The sequence below is a fragment of the Suncus etruscus genome, chromosome 15 (assembly GCF_024139225.1).
Source record: "Suncus etruscus isolate mSunEtr1 chromosome 15, mSunEtr1.pri.cur, whole genome shotgun sequence".
Classification (NCBI taxonomy): domain Eukaryota; kingdom Metazoa; phylum Chordata; class Mammalia; order Eulipotyphla; family Soricidae; genus Suncus; species Suncus etruscus.
The window spans coordinates 21,379,928-21,396,695 of NC_064862.1; the positions used below are offsets into that span (position 1 = coordinate 21,379,928).

The following is a 16,768-nucleotide window of genomic DNA, read 5'->3' on the forward strand; positions in this document are numbered from 1 at the left end:
TGCCAGTGATGTCTGGGCTGGTCAGCTGGGTCCTGAGGCCCAAGAAAGGGTGTTGATTATAAGCTGCAAGGTGGTGCCTGGCATGCTTCCAAACTGCTGTGTGACCTAAGGGACCATTTCTTGGTCTCTCTGGGCCTCAATCTTTCCTCTGCTCCCCAGCCCTCCTCTGCCCGCCCCCCACTAGTCCACAATGGGAGTGGACAGCCGGCTGCTGTCTGTCAACCCTCAGCAAACGTTTACTGAGCACCTACTGAGTGCCAGGCCAGACCTGGACTCGGGGGTGGGTGCGGGACCGTAGCAATCCGTGCGCCCTGGCCACTCCGCTGAGGGGTTCCCAGGCGGGTGCAGGGAGGATCTGGGGCGCCGGGGACCCGCGTGTCGGCAGCGCCAGCGCCTCGGAGGGCCCATCTGTCTCCTCCCCTTCCTCCCTCCCTCCCCGCGCCCTCCTCCTTCCCCCGCCGAGCGCGGCCGCGGCCGCCTCCCACCCGCGGGAGCCGCGCGTCCGTCGGTCGGTCGGTCGGTCTGTCTGCGCGCCGGCGACACCGCTGGGTGACACCCACCCGGGGGAGCCGAGGACGCGGGGTGACAGCGGGGAAAGAAGAAGGAGGCGGAGAAGCGGTGAGGCAGGCGGGACCCCAAAACCCCGGCTCCGGCTCCGGTGGGCTGCGGGCCCGGCCCGGGGACCCGCGCGCGCTTTGGGGAGGTCTGGCCGGGGACGCAGGGCGGGAGGGCAGGCTGCACCCCCAAAGGCGCGAGGTGGCACCCACTCCCCACTCGGGGCTTCGCCTCTCTGGGGGAGGGAGACTCGACCCCAGACTCCAGGGCCCCTGGGCCTCTCCAAGGCGCAGCCACCACCCCGCGCACCCCCGCGCGCAACGCATCCATCCCCGCGCGCCCTGCACCCCCGGGCCTTGGTGCGGGCCCCGCGGGCTGGAGAGCGCCCGGTGGCTGAGATGGGGGTGCAGTGAGCCCGAAGGGGAGGCTGGGGACCTCGGGGGCTCGGTACTCTGTTGCACCGGCCCCAGGGAACGGCAGCCCCGCGACCCCCGCCAACCCCCCTGGCTGCCACCCCCCAGTGGCTCCCCATTGTTCTCCAAATCTCGCTCTCCCGGGAACGGGGGAGGGGTGCTGCGCTCTCCTCTTAAAGGGGCCCTCTCCCCTGCTTGTCTCCACGCAGGTCGCGAACACGAGTGGGGTGGGGCGTGCCCACGGCCCCCGCCCCTCTCGGCACCCCCGCCGGGGCGCAGAGCCGCAAACCTCGCGCGCCAGAGGCCCCGGGGTCCGCGCCGCACCCCTCCCCTCCCCTTGGCCTTCTGCAGCCACCCAGGCCCTCCAGAACCTGGTGGAACCCGGCCCCCCGCGGCAGGGCCCAGGGCCAGCCCCATTGGGCCCGAGGAGCCGTCGGGGGTGGGGACGATTGTCGCCCCTGGAAGCCGACTAGGCGCAAGGTCTGGAACGCAGCGGGGGCACCCGGGGCGCAGGGCTGCCACCGGCGCAGAGAGCCGCAGCAGCGTGGCCTGAAAGGAGGACAGGAGCCAGCGGAGACTGAGGCCAGGGGGACCCCACTGCTGTCCTGATTAGGGACCCCAGCAGTGCACCGGCTGCACATCTGCTCACCTCTCCATTCTGAGACTTAGCTGCCAGACCCAGGAGCCTGCTTGGAAGGAGTGGAAGGAGGCCACGCTGTCCTCGGACCCTGGTGACAAGGGCCCAGGACCTGCCCTCCCTTCCTCCAGCCACCAGGCCCAGAAGCCACCACCGCCGCTGGGCCCTTCTCGGAAGGCTGCGCTGGCCCCTGAGGCCTCAGCGACTATGTCTCGGCCTGGCCAGGGCGTGATGGTGCCGGGGAGCGGCCTGGGCTTCCCCCCGCAGAACGTGGCCCGCGTGGTGGTGTGGGAGTGGCTCAACGAGCACAGCCGCTGGCGGCCCTACACGGCCACCGTGTGTCACCACATCGAGAACGTGCTCAAGGAGGACGCGCGCGGCTCCGTGGTCCTGGGGCAGGTGGACACCCAGCTTGTGCCCTACATAATCGACCTGCAGTCCATGCACCAGTTCCGCCAGGACACCGGTGAGTCTCTGCCTGGCTGGCCCGGAGAGCCCAGTGGGGTGAATCTGGTGCCACCTCTGGGGCCAGTGGCAGCATCTCCGAGGGCCTCTGTAGGCTCCTCTGTGCCAGGGGCTGAATCTATGTCATACAAGCTCCAGAAACTGGGTACACAGAGCCTGTTGGGCAGTGGCCCTCTCCCCATCCCCAGGAGGGCAGAAGGCGACTTTTGTCCCCAAAGTTGGCGGCGCTGGGTTTGTTCCTAGCAAACCCATTAGGCGGGTGGAGAAGTCGAGGGTGCTGATCTGGAGGGGCTATGGACTCAGCTCCTCGTGCTAGAGCCCAGGCCCTGATCTGGGTTCTGGCTGGGTGAGGTGTGGGTGGGGACAGCGGAGGACGGAGGAGACTGTTGGTTGACATGGCGGTATTGACTGGATGGTGAAGGCGATGCTGGTGGCCAGGGCAGAGTTGCTGAAGGCCATGGGGGAGTGTGTTCGGGAGAAGGTGCTGCTGAGAGGTGTGGTGGCTGTGTGGCTGCCAATGATAGTGACACAGAACAGTGGGGTCCCTCCCTGCAGTTCTAGATCCCCGTGGGGGCCATGTAGAGTTGATCTTGCCCAGTGGCTTCAGGGAGAAACGCATAGGGTGATGCCAAGTGCAACCTAAACCACTTAAGCGGGTCTCCTGCAGATTCCACCCCAGAACCAGCTGCGAGGTGAGGAGGGACAGTCCCTCTGAACCCCCAGGACAGCCTTGAGATGGTGGACGCCTACCTGGCCTCCAGCTCCCTGTACATACGTGGCTATTGAATTTTACATTCATGGAAATCACGTAAAGCGGACCTCCGTGCGTCTCGGCATCCCTTGCCACCTTGTTTTTTGGTTTTTGGGCCACACTCGGTGATGCTCAGGGGTTACTCCTGGCTATGTGCTCAGAAGTCGCTCCTGGCTTGGGGGACCATATGGGATGCTGGGGGATCGAACCTCGGTTCATCCTAGGCTAGCGCTGGCAAGGCAGACACCTTACTTCTAGCGCCACCACACTGGCCTCAAAAATAGCTCCTGGAAGGCACGGGGGACCATATGGGACAATGGGATCGAACCAACCACCTTAGGTCCTGGATCGGCTGCTTGCAAGGCAAACGCCACTGTGCTATCTCTCCAGCCCCTCGCCACCTTGTAAAGCTCACCTGTGACTCCAGGTGAAGGTGCTTGGCTTCAGCCGACCTTGCTGCCATGACAGAAGCTTCTGGAGGGTGGCACCATGCCAGAGCTTTGCATGACTCCCATGGAGAGGTCCCGGGATCAGGAAACACAAGCAAGTCAATCCCACAAGTCTCTCAAAGTCTTTTCTGGCCTCGTGCATATAGGATGGTCATGCATAAACTTCCTGTGGGGCCAGGCCAAAGGAGGGGACATATGTGTCCTCGGTAGAGGTCTAGCCTCTCTCTCTCTCTCTCTCTCTCTCTCTCTCTCTCTCTCTCTCTCTCTCTCTCTCTCTCGCTCTCTCTCTCTCTCTCCTCTCTCTTCTCTCTTCCCTCTCTCTCCTCTCTTTCTCTCTCTCTCTCTCTTCTCTCTCTCTCCTCTCTCTCTCTCTCTGTCACACACACACACACACACACACACACACACACACACACACACACCTCATCAGCTGTAAATCTCAGAATCAAAAACCAGCCATTCAGGGATGGGCATCGATGTGGTTTCTAAACACAGATCCCAAAATCTGGGGGGTAGCATTTGTCAGGCAGTGGTGCTGCTATGCTAAGGCCCTGTGCTCTGCAAAACCAGAGTTCCCACAAGTTTACCGGGCCAGAGAGAGAGAGAGTACAGCAGCAGGGTGGGCGCTTGCCTTGCATGCAGCTAACCCGGGTTCAAACCCTGGCATCCCATATGGTCTTTCCCAACCCTGCCTGGAGTGATTTCTGAGGGCAGAACACTCACTGCCAGCTGTGACCCCAAAATCAACATCAAAAACACTGGGACCAGAGTGATAGCACAGCGGTAGGGCGTTTACAGGTGGCCAGCCCAGGGTAGATCTGGGTTCGATTCCTGGCATCCCACACGGTTCCCGAAGCTGCCAGGAGCAATTTCTGAGTATAGAGCCAGAAGTAACCCCTGAGCACCGCCGTTGTGGCCCAAAAACAAAAAATAAAAAACCAACGAGAGTCCCTCCAAGTTCCCTAAGTTTGGGTGAATGTCAGGGAAGGGACCCGCCAGCCACAGAAAGGAACTTTCTTTTTTCTTTTTTCTTTTTTTTTTTTTTGGGGGGGGGTCACACCCGCAGTGCTCTTGGCTCCACGCTCAAAAATCGCTCCTGGCAGGCTCGGGGAATGCTGGGATTCGAACCACCGTCTTTCTGCATGAAAGGCAAATGCCTTACCTTCATGCTATCTCTCTGGCCCAGAAAGGACCTTTCTTCTTTTATGTGGAGATAGGGGGGCACAACAAGGTCCCTCTGGAGGTTTGAGACCCTACCCCAATCCCACCTTCTCCCTGGTCCTTCTTTTTTTTTTTTTTTTTTTTTGTTTGGTTTTTGGGCCACACCTGGCGGTGCTCAGGGGTTACTCCTGGCTGTCTGCTCAGAAATAGCTCCTGGCAGGCACGGGGGACCGTATGGGACACCGGGATTCGAACCAACCACCTTTGGTCCTGGATCGGCTGCTTGCAAGGCAAATGCCGATGCGCTATCTCTCCAGGCCCTCCCTGGTCCTTCTTAAGTATGACCTCCCCAGGCAGCCCTAGCTCTCTGTCTGGGGTGGATGTGTGATGAAGACACCAGGCAGGAGCCCTGACTTGGGGTCCTCACTCCCAACAGCTTCCGCCTCTGCCCTGACCCCTTCCCCGAGAATCACTCCACACCTTTCTCTGTTTGCAGGAAAAGGGAAAAAAACACCCAATTCCTCAGCTGGGCCACTGGGAGCTGGCCAGGACCCCCCAGCGAGAGGGCGGCCTGGAAACCCGAGTGCTGGCCCAAGCCCCAGATGTCCGGAAGGCTTCAGAGGGAGGGGCTCACTCAGACCCAGTCCCAGAACTGCCAGAGAGGGGCCCCTAGGGGACTGGGGGGGGCAATACAAGGGGAAGCAAAGGAGGTACCTCAGGTTGTGCTCACACCTCTCCAGGCCTCAGTTTCCTTTCCTGGGAGATCAGTCTGTGGTCTGGCATGTTATGACAATGGACGAAGGAGACATGGAGGAAGCCCCAAATCTCCGTCTCTCTCTCTCTCTCTCTCTCTCTCTCTCTCTCTCTCTCTCTCTCTCTCTCTCTCTCTCTCTCTCTCTCTCTCCCTCTCTCTCTCTCACTCTCTCTCTCCCTCTCTCCCTCTCCCCCACCCACCCCCACCCACAGTAAAACATTATGAAGCTGTAAAACCAAAAGTTCGCGTCTATATACTGAAACGAACACAGCTTCTACCAAGATAATCCTCTTTGCAAAAATCTTGCTAAACTCATTGAACCTGAACCCTAAGCTGGGGGGAGGCAACCATGTGCCCCCCTGTACTTGCACTTTCACTAGGCACCTGCAGGCTTTCTAATTGACCCCCCCCCCCCAATAGCTGTTTCAGCTGCCTCTTGTACGGCTTAGCCACAGGATGCACTTTGGCAGCATGTAAATTGCTGGACGGGACATCTTCCAACATAACTCGCCCGGGAGGATGAAATTTGAATTTCCTGTCGTTTTTCACAGGTCACGAATGACTGTATTGGGGCTCAGCCATTTCAAAATGCCCAAAGCTTCCTCTGCTGGTGAGCTGTGTGTGAATTCAGCTCAAGGGGCCGGTTCTTTCCCTTCCGTCTGAGTGGGTCGGTGCACACACTGGCAGGCGGGCTCTGCATTCCTTGACCTCTGTGCTCCGGCCTCTCTCTTGCAGCTGGGCAGGGGGAGGACAGGCAGGCAGGTGGAGCAGGGGGGGCACGAGGGGTGAGGGCTGCTGTTTATTCAGGCTGTGCCCCTTCACCTCTCCTGCGGGTGGTTTGCATGGCTACCCCATGGGGGCAGGGCCCTCTGTGAAGCCCAGAAGCTGAAAAAGCAGCACATCGTGTGCCCTGTGTCCTCTGAGTCCTCCCAGTGCTTCGTATTGGGCCGAGATGCCTGTAGGCATGCCTGGGGTAGGAGCAGGCAGTCATGGAAAGAAACGGAGTCTCTCTCTCCCCCTGTCCTCGCACTGAGGGGAGCAGCTTGCATGCCACGAGCTCTGTCCTCTATTTTTCCCTTCACTCCAGCTGCCCTGACTGCGTGCAGGATTTCAGGCATGGGGAACCATAGGGGCCCCCAGAAGCAGGGCAAGCTGCTGCGCCCCCACCCCGGCCCAGGTAGGCCACAAGTAGTGGGGGCAGGGCTGGACCTATTTTCTGTTCCCTCGTGATAGCCCCACAGGCTGGAGGGTCATGTGGTTGCTGCTTGTTGAGGGGAGAAGCATGGGGAGAAGCACGGAACCCCTGAGTGCATTGAACCCAGCCTCTACAGCAGGCCAGTCACGGGGCTTGAGGCCGGCCCCTCGGGCCACTTCTAGGCTCTTGGTGGGAGCTGCTCATGGTTCTGCTGTTGGTCAAGCACAGGCTTTGCTTACAGGAGCCCTGGGTTCGATCCCCAGCTCCCCTGCATCTCCAAACCCCATCCAGAGTGACCCCCCCCCACTCCAGTTGGAAGGACCAATGAGCACAACACAGTGTGTCCCCAAAATCCAAACCAAGATTTTTACCTGCACTCACCTGGAGGGCATCCACGGCAGGCTCCTCTCTGGGAGTTTCCAAGCAGGACAGGACCCCCTGTGAAGTCAAGCTCAGAGTTCAGAGAAGTTGATTCAGTGGCCAACTTGGAGCCTCTGCCCCAAAGGCCCGAGACATTCTGAGTCTTGGATCTTGTTTATTTTGGGGGCTATACCTGGGGGTGCTCAGGACTTTGCACTGGCTCTGTATTCAAGGATCCCTCAGGTTTGGGGTGGGGGGGCATTGGGGTGTTGTGGATTGAACCAGAGTCAGCCAACATGCAAAGCAAGCACCCTCCCTGCTGTCCTATCGCTCCAGCCTCTGAGCTGGATGTTTGGATTCTGCAAAACATAAATGAAAATCAGTCCCAGCTGGGAGGGACCGCAGGAAAGGCACCAAGAATGCGGCCTGCGTGGGAAAGAGACTCGAAGGCCTTACACCGGGCTCCTTTGGCTGGAAGAAAGGGCAGTGCAGGGCTGGAGCGGTAGCACAGCGGCAGGGCGTTTGCCTTGCACGCAGCTGACCCAGGACTAACTCGGGTTCAATCCCCCGCATCCCATATGATATCCCAAGCCAGGAGTAATTTCTGAGCGCCGAGCCAGGAGTAACCCCTGAGTGCCACCGACTGTGGCCCCCCAAAAAAGGGGGGGCAGTGCACTGTCGAACAGGGAGGACTTCTGGAGGAAGGGACCTCCTTAGGCAGCAAGGCTCAGACAAAACACACAAGCAAGCAGTGGGCAGAACACTTGGAGCCGGGGTTGGGGGGACAGCAAGAGAGGCAGACCCAGAGCTTGGGTGGCAAAACACAGCCATCCTTGGCTGGGCAGGGAGGCAGGGCTGCAGGGGGAGCGGCTGGGCCAGGCCACCAGCTGGCACTCTTTAACGGCCAGGCCCCTGGGGAGTCAGTCCCAGAGGCCAGGTGGAGGCTGCGGCTGGCCTGACTGCTCAGAGGATCAGAAATGGGCAACTACAGGCCCAACTGGGAGACATCAGGCCAGGGAATCTGTGCCCAGGAGCTGCGCCCTCCTGCCCCTCCTTTCCTGTGTCCCCCCACCCCCATCTTTTCAGGGGAGACCCCGGTTGGCTAATCTAGAAGCAGGAAGGCTGAGAGGGGAGGTGGGAAGCCAGAATGGGTGGTGACAGACAAGGTGGAAGAGCAGGGACCTTAAGGGAGGGGTAGGAGGCACTGCAGGTAGTGGAGTGAGGAGGGCAGGGTGCCCCCAGGACAGTCCAGGCCCCACAGATGCCACCTACAACCAGACGTAGGCACTGAGCGTGTGCCCGAGACCCAGCACTGGCTCCTTTCTGCAGTTGTCTGTGATATACAAGCCCCCTTTGGAGCCTCAGTTTCCCCCTCTGGGTTACAACCCAGCAGCTCCTTTTTTGGGGAGTGGGTGGGAGAGGTGACGGCTGAGATGCAAGTGGCTGAGAAGCAAGATGTGAGACTAGCCCTGACTCAGTATGTGTGTGTGTGTGTGGGGGGGGGGGGGAGGATGGTGCAGGACCTGCCAGACGTTGTCCCCGCCCTCTCCCTGCACCCTGTGGCCCTGTCCTTGCAAAGCCACTCCAGAGAGCTAGCGCCTTTCCCTCCCTTGTGCCCTGGAGCTGCTCCAGGCTGCCACCTCTCCACCTGCGCGGCAATCACTGGCTGTTGCTGTCACTGTCCTGGCAGGCCGGTGGCAGGTCCAGGAGGGTCTGGCCCTGGGCCCAGGCACTGCACAGCCTGAAATGCAGAACAAAGGACGACGCGATCTGAGGGGCCGTGTCTCCCCTCTGCCAGATGGGCTCGCTCACCAAGCCTTTGTCCCTGCCCCCCCCAGCAAGTGGGTGCCAAGGGAAGTGAGGGTTCACCTGACTGACACCATCATCCCCCACACACACACCCAATGGCCTCTCCTGGGGGGGGAAAGACGCTTCCTTTGTGCCAGTGAGCTGCCCCCAGAGTATCTCTCAGAGCCAGCAGCTGTGGGTCCAACTCTGCCTCCTTATCCCTTCTCTGGGGCCGGGGTGCCCTGTCTCCCCATCAGACAGAGGCTGGAAGTCCAGATGTTCACAGGTAGCAAGCCTGTGCAGTGGGTGAGATGCAAGAAAGTTAGTGCTCTGCAGTGCTCTGTACACACTTGGGGCTCCATAAGTGAACAAAAGCTTTTCTGCTAGACCGGGACTCACTTTGGTGAGGACAGTTCTTATGGCCCATCTTTGGCTATTTGGGGGAGGTTTGATTTTCGGGGGAACCTCCATCCAGCAATGCTCAGGGGAACAAATGGGATGCTGGGAATTGAACCTGGGTTGACTGCTCTCAAGTCAAGTGCCCTCCCCGATGTACTGTTTTTGGCCCCAGTTTTGGGAGATTTGAAATGCAGATTTGCCGAAGTTCACCCTTATAAATGTTGCTCATTCATACATTTGTTTGGGGACCACATGTACAAGAGCTCAAAGACAACTTGCAATTCTGTGCTCAGGGTTGCTCCTAGCAGTGTTTGGGCTTTGGTTTTGGTTTTTGTTTATGGGTCATACCCAGTGGCGCTCAGGGGTTACTCCTGGCTCTGTGCTTAGAAACCGCTCCTGGCTGGCTTGGGGGACCATACGGGATGCCGAGATTCGAACCACAGTCTGTCTTGAATCAGCTATGTGCAAGGAAAACTCCCTACCTCTGTGTTATCTCTCCGGCCCTCCCAGCAGTGTTTGGAGAAGCATGTGATATTGGAGATTAAACTCAGAGCACCCACAAGCAAAGCAGTCCTTTGAGCCATCCCCTCTATTATTTGGGGGACATGGGAGCCCTCCAAAGCAGTCTTGGGAACCAGGACTGTCCAGCAATGCTCTGGGGACAGTGTAGTGTCACAGGCGGGACAGGGGGAAGAAGCCAGCAAGGCCAACACCTGGACCTCTGTGCTATCTCCCCCAGCCCTCAATATTATTATTGGGGTAGGGAGACACCCTTGCAGTGCTCAGGGCTTACTTTCGGCTCTGCATTCAGGAATCACACCTGGCAATGTTTGGGAAACCATATGCCATGAAACCTGGGTCCATGGAGGCAAACACCCTTCCTGCTGTGCTATTGATCCGACCCCGTATTTATTTATTTTTTTAAGACAGTGTGCACCTGAACAAATCTTTCCACCACCATTTTTTCCCCCTCCAGCCCATCATCTGTGACATTCCACTAGGCTCAGCCTGGTGCCCTCAGCTACTCACCTCTGCATGCCTGCAGCCAGCCTTTGCCAAGTTCCTTTCTCTGCGCTGCCAGCTTGGGCGAAGGTGTTAAGATGGCTGAGAGCCAGCTCTGGCGCTGGGAGGTTCTCAGGCTGGAGACATCACGCACACACACACATACACAGATGTCGCACATGTTTGCACACACACATGTGCTGTGCTGTGCACACATCGCCACCCTGCGTGAGTCCTGGGCTGCATGGGGAAGGGGAGCCCAGGTGCGGAGAGCCCACCAAAGATGCCAGAGAAAACAGAACTTGGGCTGAGCTCAGAGATGGCTGAACCAAGACTCTGGGCCAGGAGGAGACGAGGTAGGGTGAGATGGTGGGTCTGGCACTGCCCAGGCACGGAGCTGGAACCGGGTGGCCCCCCAAAAGAGGACAGATTCCAACAGTCCCCTCAGGAGAGAATAGGAGCTGTGTAACTTTAGGCCAATCACTTCCCCTCTGTGTTCTGCCACTGAGGTAAAGCCACTGTGGCACATGCCCTGCCCTCAGCAGGCTTTTGCGTTTAGGAGCTCCAGGATTGGATTGCATCCATGTCATGGGGAGGAGTAGGAGCTCGGAGACGGAAGGTCAGTTCTCCAAGGTCATATCGGGTCTCAGGAGATGGAGGAGACAGAGCCAGTGAACTCCTCGCCCATGCACCCCCCCCAGACCCCAATCTCAAGCTTCCATGCCTAGGATCTGATCCTGCAAATAAGAGGACTCAAGGGGGCCTGGCACCCCTTTCTCCAGCCCAGAAAGTAGGACACAGATACACACACACACACACACCAGCACCTCCAGGGCAAAACTGTTTGGGAACCAGCTCATAGCTGGTCACCTGTCTCAGTGCTGGCCTGGCAGTCACCCCCCACTACCTTCCCGACAGGCCTGGGGTCCCCCATAGGCCTCCACCTCTGCATGCTCCTGCTGGCCACAGACTCTGGGGAGCCCAGGCCGCCTTCCAACATGCAGGAACCACTAATGGCTGAGGCTTCACTTGAGGAGCCCCCCGGGAGAGTTTGGGGGAAACTGAACACGGAGGTTATCGATCGCAGAGGGGAGGGGGCATGTAGGCCACACTGCCAGCCTCAACCACACTTCCATGCCTTCCCAAGGGCCTCAGTTTCTCCAGCTGCCCGTGAGGCTTATCAGTTGTGGCACTCAGAAACCCTCAGATTGGGAAGGGGTCACACGGGCCCCGGAAGGCCTTGGCAATGTAGAGCAGCATACCCAGTGGGCTGATCACTGATGCCGTTGGCAGGGGTCCATTTTCCCTGAAGATAGCAGGGATGGAGGCGGTGGCAGAAGGTACGAGAATTGTCTGGGTTTGGTGGAAGTGCCAGTCCTGTCCCTTCCTCGCTGAGAAACCTGGTGCCTCAGTGTCCCCGTCCCGAGCATAGGCACAGAGCTACCACAGGAAGAGACGGGATCCAGGCCAAGGTGAGGGGACAGGTCCAGCAGGCTCCAGGCTCTTGCACTCTGCATCCCCTCACCTCCAAATAGGGTGCATGGGGTGACCCCAGGTCACAGGAGGACCTGTGAGTGAGAAAAGTTCTTCCACGAAGGCTGTGGGCAGATGAGGGTTCAGTCAAGTTACCCCGGGGCCCTGGCACCCCTCACCCCCACTCTGGACACTCAAGCCTGATCCAGTCACGCGACTCAGCCACAACCTGGCTCCAGCTGACAGGAAGTCCCATGATCGTCTCCCACGCTGCCCCCCTTTCCTTCAGGGTTTAGGTACCCCCAACTGAGATTGGCTTTGCCGATCTCAGAGAGAGGGTCCTTGCAGAGCGCAGGGCCTGGCCAGACCAAAGGGAGACCCCTCTAGAGGCTGAACAGCACATAGGGAAACTCGGCCACCCACCCCTTCTCCAAGGATTCAACTTCTTCATGAAGCCACATCAAAAAAAAAAAAATCTGTGGACTGTGATGCCCACATTCCTGCCTCCTTCCAGAGACAGCAGATTAAGACCATGGTGAGGGGCAGTAACCTCACTTTGAGAAAAAAAAAACAAAAACAAAAAAAAACAGGTAGTGAGTTTCCCATCACTGGAGGCATCCTAGGACAGGTCACTCTGAGGCTGAGTTTGAACCCTTAGTCAGTCCTTCCTGTGAATGGAGCCTCATGCCCAGCCTTCTGCCTCTGCCCTTTGGGGTTTCACTTCTCCAGGCCTCAGTTCCTCCATCTACAAACTGGGTATACATAACTCAGCCCCCACCTTCAGGCAACAGCTGAGGAAGGATTAAATGAGTCAGAGTGAGGGGTACACCGAGTGCAGCCGACCTTGGCATCCCGGGCCCCGCTGCTCTGCCTTCCTGTCTGCCTATCCTCGCTCTGCTCTGTCGCTCCCTCTTCCCTCCTGGGCTTTGTTTGAATCAGGCCACAGCGACCCTTCTGCTTCTCTCTCCCCTCTCTAACTTCCCCATACGCCTGCCTCTGTGTGACCCAGGCATGAACCCATCACCCCTACACCCTATTTCAGCCCCCCACCGATTCAGCGGCCATTTGTCCAGAATCCCCATCTCTCCATTCAAGCTAGATCCAAAATCAGAATTTTGCAATCAAATATTCTTTTTTTTGTTGTTGTTATTTTTTTGGGGGGTCACACCTGGTGGAGCTCAGGGGTTACTCCTGTCTGCACTCAGAAATCGCCCCTGGCAGGCTCAGGGGACCATATGGGATGCTGGGAAACGAACCGGGGTCAGTGCTGTGTTGGCCACATGCAAGTCAAACGCCCTACTGCTGTACTATCTTTCTGACCTGCAATCAAATATTCTTAAGGAGGGGCCGGAGAGATAGCATGGAGATAAGGTGTTTGCCTTGCATGCAGAAGGTTAGTGGTTCAAATCCCAGCATCCCATATGGTCCCCCAAGCCTGCCAGGAGTAATTTCTGAGCATAGAGCCAGGAGTAGCCCCTAAGCACTGCCGGGTGTGACCCAAAAACAAAAAACAAAAAAACTTAAAGAATGGAAACATGGGGCTGGTGGCGGCATGGGGAGGGGGGGTATAAAAAAATAAACCGGGGGCCGGAGAGATAGCATGGAGGTAAGGCGTTTGCCTTTCATGCAGAAGGTCATCAGTTCAAATCCCGGCGTCCCATATGGTCCCCCGTGCCTGCCAGGAGCAATTTCTGAGCATGGAGCCAGGAATAACCCCTGAGCACCGCCGGGTGTGACCCAAAAACTAAAAAAAAAATAAATAAATAAAAAATAAACGGGCCCCAAGATGGTCCCTGCTGGACAGTCTCCCGAGACCAGGGACTCACTCAGCTGCTCCCAGCCAGCACCGTAGGGTGCCTGAGATCCCCTAGGGTGCCAGCTGCCAAGGACACCCGCCCAGTGAGATGCAAGAGAGCTGAGACGCCTCCCCAGAAGGCCCCGCTCCCAGCCCTGTCTTAGAGCCATTGTTCTAGCCGCAAATCCAGGCCAAGGCCACAGAGCCCCGAGAAGGAGCGTTTCCGCCCAGCTCCTAGGAAATCTCCAGATCTGAGCCCAGTTGGGTCACCCGGGAACCAGCGGCCCCACTCGGCCTGGTCCTCTGCCAGTGTGAGCTGAGCCTTGGGCCGGGCCGGGCGGGGATAACAGCCGTTGTCCTAATTACTTCGGCTCTCCAGGTTCCAATCTCGTTTGAAAAGGACTCCAGGGACGAAGCCTTTAATAACTACCAGTAAACAGGCAGGAAAATCGATTCCTGGGAGAGCGCCTGGAGAGGGAGGTCGGTCGGGGCTGTGGGCTCCGGCCCTGCCAGGAGGCGCTTCCAGCATCCTTTGCTGCAACATTGGCCAGAGATGCTGATCTCTGGCACCCTGTCCTGCCACTCTGCTGCCCCCGAGTCCCACCTCAGGCCCGCTCCTTTCATTTCAGCAGCACATCTGACAATACAGATGTGGGTCTGAGCTGGTCCTCCTCCCCTTGGAAGTCGTTAATCAACGAGGGAGAGCAAGTGAGGTGATGGCAGTGTAGGAGCAGAAAATAAATAAATTTTGTCTCATATAGTAGCAGCATGAAAAAGTACTTCCTGGAGGAGGTGGGGGACGTGTAGGGTTTTGCTGGGTGAATAGGAGTTTGTCATGCATGGATAGCCTGGGAAAGGGTAATCGTGGGTGACATGTTATAATAACAGCTGTCTTGGTTAGCGTTTCTTGAGGACATACTATAACTGGGTGTCTCTGCTAAACACCTCTGAGATGCTCTGTTTTGCTTTGCCCCATTGCAATTCTCCGGGGCAGGTACTAATTTTCCCTTTTATGGATAAGGACACAGTCTCTGTATGGAACCGGGCTTTGCAGATGGTCTGTGAGCCTGTGAGGCTTCTGAGCTGTTTTTTTCTTTTTCTTTTTCTTTTTCTTTTTGTGGGGCAAAGGGCCATATCCATGGTTTTCAGGGAACATTCCTGACTGTCCTCAGAAGAGACCCCTGGCAGGGCCAGAGTGATAGCAGAGAAGGAGGGCACTTGCCTTGCATGTAGTCAATCTGGGTTTGATCTCCAGCACCCTACATGGTCCCTGAGCACTGCCAGAAGTAACTCCTGAGGGGCCAGAGCAGTGGCACAAGCGGTAAGGCATCTGCCTTGCCCCCTTGCTAACCTAGGATGGACTGCAGTTTGATGCCCCAGTGTCCCATATGGTCCCCCAAGCCAGGAGCGATTTCTGAGCGAATAGCCAGGAGTAACCCCTGAGCGTCACCGGGTGTGGCCTTAAAACAAAAACAACAAAAAAGAAGTAACTCCTGAGTCCAGAGCCCTGAGTACTGCTGGGTATATCCCGCCCACCCCCCCAAAAAAAAAGAGATGACCCCAGCAGTGTTTGGGGTACTCTATGTGATGTTGAAACTGGCATCAATATGTTATAAAACAAACACCTTAACCCTGTTCTGTCTTTCTGGCCTGAGATGGGTTTTGTTGTTGTTGTTGATATTGTTGTTTGGTTTTGGGGCCACACCCAGCGGCACTCAGGAGTTATTCCTGACTCTGTACTCAGAAATCGTTCCTGGCAGGCTTGGGGGACTATATGGGATGCTGGGAATTGAACCCGGGTTCGTCCCAGGTTGGCCACATGCAAAGCAAACCCTCTGCCGCAAAACAACTCAGGACTTTGAGTTTCACACACTTAGGCCAGGACCCTCTCCTAGAAGACTGCATGCCCTCCAAGGCCAGTTGGGGCTGGTGATAGCTTCAGGGCTGAAGTCCTACCTGACAGTGTGAGGCCTCGTATTGCATCCTTCGGCATCTCCTGCTCCTAAACCTACCTTCAGAATCCTGATGGGCCCAACACTGCAAGGTCTGAACCTTGAACCTTTCTGCCCATAAAGCTGAGCCAAGTCTTCCTGGAAGAGGTCCCCAGGCCCTCGTGCACTACTGGGGAGACAAGCCGCCCTGAAATAAAAAAAAACAAGTTCCCTTTCCCACCAGATAACACCATGTCCGAACTTGACTCAGCACATTGACTGGCCTGGCGTTGGTTTTTAGTGTGAATTCTGGGGTACATACAGGCTGTTGATGGGGAGCAGGGGTAAGGCTCCTGGGATTCCCATGGGGAGCAGCCAGGGATTGGTTCTTTGACCCCCTGAAAGAACCCAGAGGGGCCTATGGATCCAGGTGATGGAGTGAACCTTGGCAGGCACAGGTGGAAGTACCTGGATGCCCCCATCCCAGGCATCAATGCCAGTGACACTGCAGGAACCCTCCCCGATGTATGCCAGTGCTATGCCAGGTGCCAGGCAAGCTCCCTGAGCTCTGGGTGTCCACCATAGGTGAGGAGAAGGGGGAAGGAGAGCAGAGCCCATTAGAGCCAGGGCGGGCCCTAGGGAAGAGGCCCTGGTGTGCAAGAGGCCCTAAGTTTGATCCCTACACTAAAAACAGATTTTCCTAGGGGTCAGAGTGATAACACAATGGTAGGGCATTTGCCTTGCATGCTTCTGACCTGGGACGGACGCGAGTTTGATCCCCAGCATCCCAATGGTCCCCTGAGCCTGCCAGGAGTGATTTCTGAGCTTAGAGCCAGGAGTAACCCCTGAGTGACCCAAAAAACAAAAACAAAGATTTTTCTCTCTAATACACCCTGATTGCCAGAAAGGATGCCAAAGGCAGAGAAAGGATGGGGGGGGGGGGTTGCTTGCTGGAAGCATCTGGAAAATTCTCCCCCAAAAAGGAGTGATGGAAGAGAGGCCTTGAAAGAAGGGAGAGGAGAGGCTCAGAATGAAATACTCTTATCTGAGAGAGGCTTAGTTGTCCCAGCCTGAGGCAGAGCCAATGCCAAGAGCTTGGGATGTTTGGGAACCAGCGAGGAGGCAGAGGCCTGATTGGAGTGAATTGGGGATTTTGCTGACAAGGGGGTGTCCTGGGCACTGGGAGGACCTGGAGCAGAAGGATGTGGTCTGTTATGCAGCGAAAGGATCCTGGGCTGCCTGGGGGTGAGGGTAGATAGAGCGAAAGGGTCCAGTCAGAAGAGGTACGTGGCTAGACAGGCGGAGACAGTGAACGTAGGTAGGAGGGAAGAGACAGAGGTTCAGGGGCCTAAACGGTGGTGCAGTGCAAGGGCGTTTGTCTTGCATGTGGCTAACCCAGGACAAACCCCGGTTCTATTCCCGGCATCCCATATGGTCCCCAGAGCCTGCCAGGAGCAATTTCTGAGTGCAGAGCCAGGAGGAACCCTTGAGCGCCACTATATGTGACCCAAATACCAAAACAAACAAACAAACAAATAAATAAATAAATAAATAAATAAATAAATAAATAAATAAATAAATAAATAAATAAATAAATAAATAAATAAATAAAAAGACAGGATTCTTCCTAATTGTACTTA

General features: G+C 57.0%; 1 protein-coding gene across 2 annotated transcripts in view; it reads left to right on the forward strand.

Annotated features, from left to right (window-relative positions):
• Window positions 1-461: 461 nt before the first annotated feature.
• The window catches only part of DTX1 (deltex E3 ubiquitin ligase 1), a 34,200-nt gene continuing 17,893 nt past the window's right edge, over window positions 462-16,768 (forward strand). For both annotated transcript variants that reach the window (XM_049788803.1, XM_049788804.1), the window contains exons 1-2: window positions 462-618; window positions 1,178-2,071. In XM_049788803.1, coding sequence (XP_049644760.1) covers window positions 1,813-2,071 — 259 coding nt within the window. In that variant the 5' untranslated portion in view covers window positions 462-618; window positions 1,178-1,812. The remainder of the gene's footprint in view (window positions 619-1,177; window positions 2,072-16,768) is intronic.